The 10,025-nt window shown below is 37.1% G+C and overlaps 1 protein-coding gene across 1 annotated transcript; it reads left to right on the top strand.

The window, feature by feature from the left end:
* Window positions 1-33: 33 nt before the first annotated feature.
* On the top strand, window positions 34-6,179 carry LOC130051686 (uncharacterized). Its single transcript, XM_056154067.1, has 5 exons — window positions 34-161; window positions 2,317-2,388; window positions 2,508-2,589; window positions 5,428-5,564; window positions 5,905-6,179. Exons 1-5 carry the CDS (start codon window positions 134-136, stop codon window positions 6,120-6,122), a joined length of 537 nt encoding a protein of 178 aa, XP_056010042.1. The 5' UTR covers window positions 34-133; the 3' UTR covers window positions 6,123-6,179.
* Window positions 6,180-10,025: the final 3,846 nt, after the last annotated feature.

The raw sequence follows: 10,025 nt of genomic DNA, 5'->3' as shown, positions 1-10,025 counted from the left end.
GTCAAGATAAGATGTTCCTGCCTTATCAAAGATGAGAGGTTTGAACTATATAAAAGATAAGGCGATCTTCGGTTTGGGCAACTACTGGGCGACATTCTGTTAACATATATAATCGTGGACAGCGTCTGACAACATGGTGTCTCTCCTGGTCGCATTAACAGGTATGACATTTCTTTAATTACTTTGTGAATAAATATGAACCATCAATGTCGTTTTGCACAAAATCAGCAGTTTCAAATTGCTTTCAATGATATATGATTATTGACTCACGTCGAGGGCAACATGTGTTTTGTAAGATCTGATGACAAAATTTTACCTGAGGCCTTAGACAACGTGACCGGTCAACAGGGGATACTCCTAAGCACCTGATCCCACCTCTGGTTTGTCCTGGGGTCCGTGTTTGCACAATTCTTCATTTTGTATTTCTTATAGGAGTTATGAGATTGACCACTGTTCTTTATCTTCACCCTTTTATATGAAACTCCAACAAAACACGTTTCTCGAGACCCAGTCAATAAATGTTTTTCTAGTAAATTCACAGCCCATTCATATCAAAATCCGCGCTCAGCCACCTCGATTACATTTTTGATATTATTTCTCTTGTCATTTATAAGGTGTTTTGATATCTTCATGTGGAAACAAAACATTACAGTTGTATTTACATGGGTTAGAGTAATGGCAAAGTCTCGGAACATCACAAAAATTAACGAGCTGGGTTTCGGATACGAGTTATCCCGAGTACCAACGATTATTAATACTGGATTTGTTGGCCTCTTTACTGTATACTTTATTTAAATTGTAAAATTCCCTACGTTCTTGTACAAGAACTTTAATTAAAACTGGGCAGTCGTGACATTGAGTATATACGGCATAACAAAATGTAAAATTACTTAAGTTTTTGTGTAAGAAAATCACTTGGGAATCAAAGCTTATGACGAGTTCCAAGTAGATCTATTTGTATTTAGGGTTGCTGCATGAAAATAAGTGAAGATAACGAACAGTGAACAAACACTGAGGGGAACAAATACTTCTATGTACATGGTCATTTTATCTTCATGAAACAATTTTAATGATGTTTGTACTCCCATCCTACCTCACTACCACCCCCAAATAAAGTCACACGAATTTGTCAATCAAAGGTTCATCACATTCTTTTTTGCTACAATGATTTTGAAAAATATCAAGAGTAACGGACAACTTCGCTGTGTCTATACATGTTGGTATATTGAAAGATAAAACTTCACACTTGCGCGGTTTGTTTTGTTCTTGGATTTAGACAATGAAATATATTTTTACAATGATATATGGTAATGGGTTTGGCCTTCAGGACCACTCTATCTGAAAAGTAAACAAACATCAGTGTGCTGTGTTTGTTTTTCTTTTTTCTTTTCATTGTCTCTAACTTTATTAGGAAGACTTCAAAAGGCTCGTGACAGGCTGGCTTGGTACATGTGCTATTATAAGTGTGATATCTAAGCTCGATGTACACTTAAGTGTTGTGAATTAGCCTTAATCGCAACAAAGTCAGTAATCTGATCGAGAAGTCATCCAATATAACACGAATGGGGTATATCATGTTAACGTTAATATTATGTCATAATATCAATTTATCACATACTTTACATCATTTTTGTTCCATGCTATATTTGTGACGTCATATCATCAATTCACATTCTCAAATAGCTTTAAATATACACCCTACGAAAAGCACGAGTTATTATGTCTCCCAAACGAGAATCTTTCACTGATATGGAGACGTCACCATTGCCGGTGAAGGGCTGCAAAATTTAGGCCTATGCTCGGCGCTTACGACCTTTGAGCGGGGAGGGATCTTTATCGTGTCACACCTGCTGTGACATGGGGCCTCGGTTTTTGCGGTCTCATCAGAAGGACCGTCCCATTTAGTCCCCTCTTACGACAATCAAGGGTACTGAGGACCTATTCTAACTCAGATTCTCACGGAATATAATTTTGATGGTGTCTGATGCTACTTTAAGTTACTGGTGGCTTTAAAACACCCAACAGACGTTTGGTGGGCGTATCAGGTATCGTTTCCGTTACTTTTCTTATCATGTATATATCCAAATCATAGAATTAAGGGGGAATCAAATATGCAATGAATAGAATGCACTACATTATGAAATATGTATTATATTAACCCCCGTTTAATATCACATGTATGGCTAAATCCCTTCGTTTGAGATTTACCATTCTCTATATACATGTGAGACGTGATCATCACCTTAATCCTAGACGTGCAGTTGCAATTCTGGATGGATATGTCTTCGTCGTAATTCCAAACTTTTCTTTTTACAGTTTTCAGCGGAAGTGTCATCACCAGCGATGCCCTACTTTTCAGCATAATTGGACTTAATCCACCACACCTGGGTAAAGACGCAACATAAGTATCAAACGACTAATGCATAGAACATGTACTTTGGTGTCTATTGAGATCATCTGACACGAGGTTGTAAAATATTGATTAAAACAATCATTTACTCTTTCAGATCCATTTTTGGCGACAAGGTGTATTCCTTTAAGATCTGCAACTAATGCCAAAGTAAAATGTGCATACAAGGCATCACAGCTGTACGTATACAAAAATTGCATCCTTTTGTATTCTATAGTGTGTTGTATCATATCGCACTGTATTTAATCATATACTAAACAGAGGAGTGATGGAATTTACATAAATGAATACTATGTTATCTGGTAGTATAATGTATAAGAAATGCATTCCTTTTTTATACCAATAATACACTCATCTTCAATCAAAACATCGATTCATGTACAATTTATAGTACCAGGTTTATTTTCTAGCCCACACCCATATAATTAGTACTAGGATTTCTAGATTTTTTGTTATTGATAACATGTTTTGGTTTGGTTACAATTGTTGTTAAATATGGGAAATATTTACAATTGATAATTATATTAGTAATGGATTGTGGAATTAAAAACTTTGTAACTTGGCATTAATCCCACATTTGGTAATCGTAATTGTACTCCAACTGCCCTTTCAAATAAGGATATTCTTCAAAATCATGCTTCAGTTGTAGACACAACTAATATCCCAGTCGATGGGATGGATGAATATGAGTTACCGTACCTATACTGGATTCCTAAACTTCACAAAAACCCTTACAAAGAGAGATACATTGCTGGATCCAGTAAATGTTCTACTAAGCCACTATCTTTGCTCTTCGCGAAGATATTAAAAGCTGTGAAGGAGAACATTTAAACCTACTGTCCTACAACATATACCAGAAATGATGTCAATCAAATGTGGATTCTAAAGAAGTTTTAGTAAATTTGAAATAGCAAAACTTTTCTCAAATCAACAAAATCAATATGTATGTCTTTTCAACACTTTACATGACCATGAACTAAAGACTAGAATTGTTGACATCATAGACAGTTGCTTCTTTAACAATAATAAGGAAAGGAAGTATTCATATCTAGTGATCAGTCATCCGAAAAAATATTTGTTAAACACGCACAAGTACTCTGAAATAGAAATCTAAAATATGCTGGAGTCCTCATTGACAATATCTCCGTAGTCTTTGGTGATCAGGTCTTCCAACAGTCCGTTGGAATTCCCATGAGCACCAATTTTGCTCCTTTGTTACTTGACCTGTTTTTATATTCTTATGAGGCAGAATTTATTCAAACGATCCTACATGAAAATTCTCTTGCTGTGGCATTCAACTCGGTATTTAGATGTATCGACGACGTTTTATCATTCATATATCAATTTGATATATTCCAGTGAAGAAAGCATAAAAGACACCACAGAGCCCTACACATTTTCTTCATACTTAGATATTTTTATTGAATATAGGTGTTAACGGCAAAATAACAACTCTGCTTTATGATATACGGATTCAACTTTCCACATTTATGTACCAATATTCCATTATCACCTGCATTCTCAATTGATTCGATATGCAAGACCTTGTTCTGCGTATGATCTTTTTTTAAATCGAGACAGGCAAATGACAAACAAGTTGATGTTACGGGGGTTTCAATAGTCTCGTTTAAAGTCAGCATTTTGCAAATTCTGTGGTCTTTATAACGATCTAGATTGCCAATACAACCTGCCATTGGATCAAATGCTGTCTGACGAGTTTCATACTAATTGTTAGGCCGTTCTTTACATATTGATTTTGACTATGGATTACTCCGTTTATCGAATCAAGATATAAGGGCTCATGGTGAATGTGACCGGTCGACAGGGGATGTTTACTCCTCCTAGGTACCTTATCCCACCTTTGGTCCCGTGTTTGCCTTACTCTTAATTTTGTATTCCATATAGGAATTATGAAATTGATCACTGTTTGTTATCTTCAACTTTTCATATGACTAACATGGCCTCGATATCCTGAAGAAGATTTTATAAAGATCCCCCTATTTCCATGCTTGCATATTAAAATGACTAATCATGACAAGTGGCTTTTGATAAGAAACGTTTCGAAGATTATAATATTTTCCAATGTCAAATTTTGAACCCCCTATTGAGGCACCTTCCTAACACCACACCGGGGGGGGGGGGGGGGCATGATTTGATGTTTTGACGAAACTTTTAATATGCAGAAGCTAAGCATGATTGCATATTTTTAATATGAATGTCAAATGATGGACCTGCTGGTCATGAGAAGATTTTTTTAAAAAATCTCCGTAAATATTGCCATGTAATTTTTATCCCCTGTTGTGGTCTACCTTGTCCTCTAGGACAATGAATTGAAAAAATGGAATTTACACCACCTGATGATGCTTGCATATTAATGTGACTAATTGTGATCCTTCTGGGCTTGAGAAGAAGTTTTTCTAATATATTACTATGTAAACCTTTGATTCCCTATTTTGAGGCAAAGTCCGAGGCCAATATTTGAACAAACTGGAATCTATACTACGTATGGATGCTTGCTATCATTATAACTAAGTTTTTAAAGATTTTCCCCCTAAATATTCCCATGTAAAATTTTGTTCTCCTACTGTGACCCAACTTTACTCCCAGGGATACGATTTGAAGAAACTTGAATCTAAACTATATGGGCATCAATGCATACACTGTATCAATATTATTATTCATGAAACTGTTGGTCTTCAGAAGACGATCTTCATAGATATTTTCTATCTATCCCCAAGTAAAACTTTGATCCCCTTTGTTGTCCCATTTGATTTGAAGAATTCTGAATTTCCACTCATCAACTATCTCTTATGAACAAATTTAAATTATATACTGTAAGTACATGTATCTTAATACAATAATAAGTACAACATGTAACAAAGTAATATGCAATGATATAGTTCTTATTTCATTATTGGACCACTAATAGGGTAGTAAAGCTCACTTGTATGAGTCTAAACTATGATGAGAAAGATAATTGTATTTAATTAGACTCGTGCTCTAATTTCCCGCTACAGAATTTGTACCCAGACCTGTAACAACGGTTTTGCCCTTGCTGACGGAACTCGCACGTCGTCGCTCACCTGTGACACGTACAACATGTGGAAAAATGGCATGGAGTTTCAGATGTGCCGTGCAACTGGTGGCGGCATGGGTAAGTATCTATGTGAAATGAACAGTGCTAGTGATGTCTGTATTCAGGATAACGCTGGTTATACTCATCAGGCAGTTATTACTTCTGAAATACGGCTGTCGGGAGATGTTCACACTTTGATTTGGGTTTCTATCATAAGCGCCGCGGACAAAGTGCTTTTTTCTTGAATACACCGTATGAAATGTTCATCCCAAGGAATTGAATATTTACATGTATAATGTTAACGATTGATTTGCTTTGTTAAAGAAATCCCTCAGGATAATCATATCTCGTCAGATTATTTTGTGTGTGTATCCGTAGACCTTCACATGTAATTTTTTGTCATTAACATGTATTACAGTAACACAGCCAAGCACGGGAACACAAACCGGAAACTGTCGTCAAATTAATTCCGTCAAGGACTGTCCTTCTGACGGAGATTTCGCCGCCTGTAACCGATGTGATCACTTTATTTCCTGTGCACCAGATGGCGCTTTTCTACGTCGTTGTCCACCTACTACATTTTGGGATGATATTGCTAAACAATGTCTGACTAAATCAAGCACCTGTAGTATGTAAAATGCACATTCATATGTACATATTTTTTTTATTTCAAGTAATAAATATTGAAACAAATGTCATCTTTATATGTATTTCAATTTCAGAAATGTTTCAATTATATTAGATACTTATTTCAAGAATTTACATGAGACTGGGTATTTTTATATATGTATATGCACTAAAGCAAAGATCTATCAGAGATTAACTGTATAGTACATACGTATTACTAAATTCGTATTTCCGTGATTGCTTGATGAACAGGGTAAGTGTATAAAGAGGATGTATATCATCTAAAAAATATATCATTAATGCGGAAACAGTATAAGAGGAGACACGTCACCTCTTTCAGTTAACGCCATACTCTCTCCCTATAATATTACATTATCATAAGACAACACTATCATTGGGTAACTCTTGAATGTCGAAAATCGTGATAGAATCACGTACTTGTCGTTACGCTGAAGTCATTTGTAAACAGAATTATCACATATTAACAGCAAGTATAATAAACCACAGCAAGCATACTTTTTCCTCATGTCTTTTCCAATCTCTTTGGAGCCTTTCCCACTTTTCGTGCCGTGCATCATTTTCCACCTAGATAAATATTGCCTATAAAAATTAACTTGGCACGTATAATCTGCTCTGAATGAATTTTTCAAAGATATTATATCTAAGGAGCTTCGTGTACAACGGTCTCATGGACTGCCATGTACTTTACTAGGGTGGGTTTGTTTTGGTCACACAGAGTATGTCACGGCGGGTGTGATTGGTCAACGGGGACAGTTGATCCCACCTCTGGTGTTTCCAGTGGTCTAGATTTTGTATTATTTATAGGACTTGTGAGATTAATCAAAGTTCGCTATCTTCAACTTTTTTTTTCAGTGATCAATCTTTGATTTTTCATTGTACCTGTATGGTATTTTTCAATGCATAAGCATTATGACTTGCATAAGTCTACACTCGTAAAAGCCAAGTCGTGTAACAAATACAAATATAAGTAATATTCGTATGTGTATAGTTTCTTAATTATGCGGAATGAAGCATTGGGTAAATCCAGTTCCCCTATTCTTCCTTGCTTATACATTCGCACACTAGAAACAGCGTAGACTTTCATCCAGTAATGAATTACATTTCGTTTTAATTGCATGTATATTGACTAATTTTAGCTCAAGACAGCATGCAATATATATCTCAAAACAGATGTACATATTTTAACCGTGTATGAATTCCGCATCGTGCATGTCCGCACAGTTGAAACATACTCGTGATTATTATTTCCATTTCAGAGATTCAAAATTCTTAATTTTTCACAAAGTTGGACAGACTCACAGAGAGGTCAGCATACATAAAAACAACGTCATACTTGAGCAAATCTAGAACTTGGTTGATTGATGGAATATTGTCCAACGTCCCGCTCGAGAATTTTTTACTCATATGGAGACGTGACCATTCCTGGTTAAAGGCTGCTAAATATTGGCATATGCTCGGCGTTTACGCCCTTTGAGCAGAGAGTGATCTTTGTCGTGTCACTCCTGCTGTGACACGGGGCCTCGGTTTTTGCGTCTCATCCGAAAGACCGCCCCATTTAGTCGCCACTGAGGACAAGCATGTGGTACTAACCCGGATCACCTTGTACTTGGATTTCGTTACTGTTTTAATCATTTCGGCCAACAATGTATATGATATAATACGATTGATCGTATACTGTTTAACATCCTTCTCGAGAATATTTCATACATATGGAGACGTCACCATTGCCGGTGAAGAGCTGTAAAATTTAGACCTATACTCGGCGCTTATGGCATTTTAGCAGGGAGGGATCCACACCTGCTGTGACACGGGCCTCGGTTTTTACGGTCTCATCCTAAAGACCGCCCCATTTAGTAGCCTCTTACGACAAGCAAGGGGTACTAAGGACCTATTCTAACCCGGATCCCCACGGGACTCTTCTGAAGAATCACTGAGCCAAAGAAGTTTACATTTACATGAAAGCATCCTGACATAATTCTGATTCAAGTTTGTAAAAATCATGGCCCCCGGGATTAGGTTGGTGTCACTATAGGGATCAAAGTTTTACATGCAAATCTATAAAGAAAATCTTAAAATATGGGCCAAGGTGACTCAGGTGAGCGATATGGCCCATTGGCCTCTTGTTAATTATGATATTGATAGGCAATGCTAAGAAGAATGCGTTTGAAGTTCTGCTGTCTGGTGCTCGTAAACTGTCACTACCAGAACCACATGCAGTAGATGGGGGTATTGTTAACAACAAGAGAGTGTTATACAACAGAGTTCCAAAAATGCTGCAAAAGGCAGGATTAGGCTTTACACCAACCAATGTAGACCAAGGCAAAACACTGATTCAAATCATAACAAACTGCATCTGGACTATTGATCCGCATATTGATACTTTGAGAGAAAGAAGTTTTTATGTTCCTTTCTTGTTTGATTACATCTCATGGGATACAACAATCCTGAGAACTAGAAACACAAGAACACTCCCTTGGAAAATTCTTCTATTCTCCATCTTGCTTCATGCCTTGATAGATGTATTGAACAGCTATATATGAGTGGGCCAATGTGGTTTTCAATCAAAAGAGCCTTGACTTAACTGTCTTAGAATCTCCACATTTATTCAGATTACTTGATAAATGCAGCCAAAAGGATGCATGAAAACAGAGCAAAATGTTTCCTCTGCGCACTCATATATCCAAAATATGTAGTGAAACCTTGTATTGTTGTAAGGTACAAGGCATTGGAAGATCATCTAAGGAATACAGGCCAATTTGTTTTGACAAATATACTCCAGAATCCACCAGACAGAGACGATATTACTTTGACTATTTAAAATCTGGATTACCATACAAGTGTATGCATCTGACATTTTCTACAAGCAATAACCTTGGGTCACACAATTTCATTTGGCGTATTCCTTCCAATGCTGTAGAATCAGATACTGTTGCCAAAAATACAGAAGTCATACAGTCTTGAAAAGAAGAATTACCCAGTTACCACACCAGAGCTCTGCGTAGAAACTTTATTCGGAAGGCATCTCTCATTTGTAACTTAAAAGCAAAAGAGGCACGATTCATATACAGGCAACTTGCTGGTGATTCTGCGGAAGCTGAAACAGATGATCAGATAGAGATAGATGCACGTGTATACCAAGCCTTTGAAATGGGGGATCCATGCAGACATATTACTGATCTGAGGTGTCACAGTGAAGGACAACTGTCGAAGTATGATGCTCTCTTTTTTAGAAAGCAAAACAGTATCTCTAATACGTTATTGAGACGGCAGTAGATGAGAGACGTCATGATCAGATAACTCACTTGGCACAAACAATATGCGTTCCAGACCCCTTGCGTTGTGTAAAGGAGACATGCCCACAACAATATGCGTTCCAGACCCCATGCGTTGTGTAAAGGAGACATGCCCACCAGAAACAACTGTACCTTCAGAACAATGGCTCAAACTGCAATTTGCACCCAAGTGTACATCGACTTATGCTTCTTTACTGGCTAATTGAAAGACATTTCAAGTACAAAGTAGACAGTTGCGTAAAAACTCATGAAGATACACATTATGCATTCGCTACATTCAGGTATCATAAGGAATTCTGTATCACGTTTCGTGACTTTACTATATTTACTTGCATGGACGACAAATATTACAAGGTCGGTGAGCCAGGGAATCGCATTGCTGCTGTGGAGTGGGGGGAAACGTGTGTAGTACCGTAGCTCAGGACAAAGTATTTGCAGTTTCTTACCACGATTTCACAAAATTTGGCAATGTCCCAAGTGCCACCATGTTCATAGATATACCTGAATCTCATGAAGAGGGATCCTTCTACAGGGGACAGGTTTGGCGTAAAAGATTTGGTCCTTGAGCCGTCTTCACCACTGCGGCATATTGCTGAAC

Source organism: Ostrea edulis, chromosome 2, assembly GCF_947568905.1.
Source record: "Ostrea edulis chromosome 2, xbOstEdul1.1, whole genome shotgun sequence".
Taxonomy (NCBI): domain Eukaryota; kingdom Metazoa; phylum Mollusca; class Bivalvia; order Ostreida; family Ostreidae; genus Ostrea; species Ostrea edulis.
Note: the sequence above shows the minus strand (reverse complement) of the source record. Positions and strands in the feature narration are given on the sequence as shown.

Coding starts and splice junctions, on each gene's coding strand:
- LOC130051686 (XM_056154067.1), top strand. CDS start 134: ATGGTGTCTCTCCTGGTCGCATTAACAG. Junction 2,590..5,427: donor GCATACAAGGCATCACAGCT/GTACGTATACAA, acceptor TTCCCGCTACAG/AATTTGTACCCAGACCTGTA. Junction 5,565..5,904: donor TGCAACTGGTGGCGGCATGG/GTAAGTATCTAT, acceptor CATGTATTACAG/TAACACAGCCAAGCACGGGA.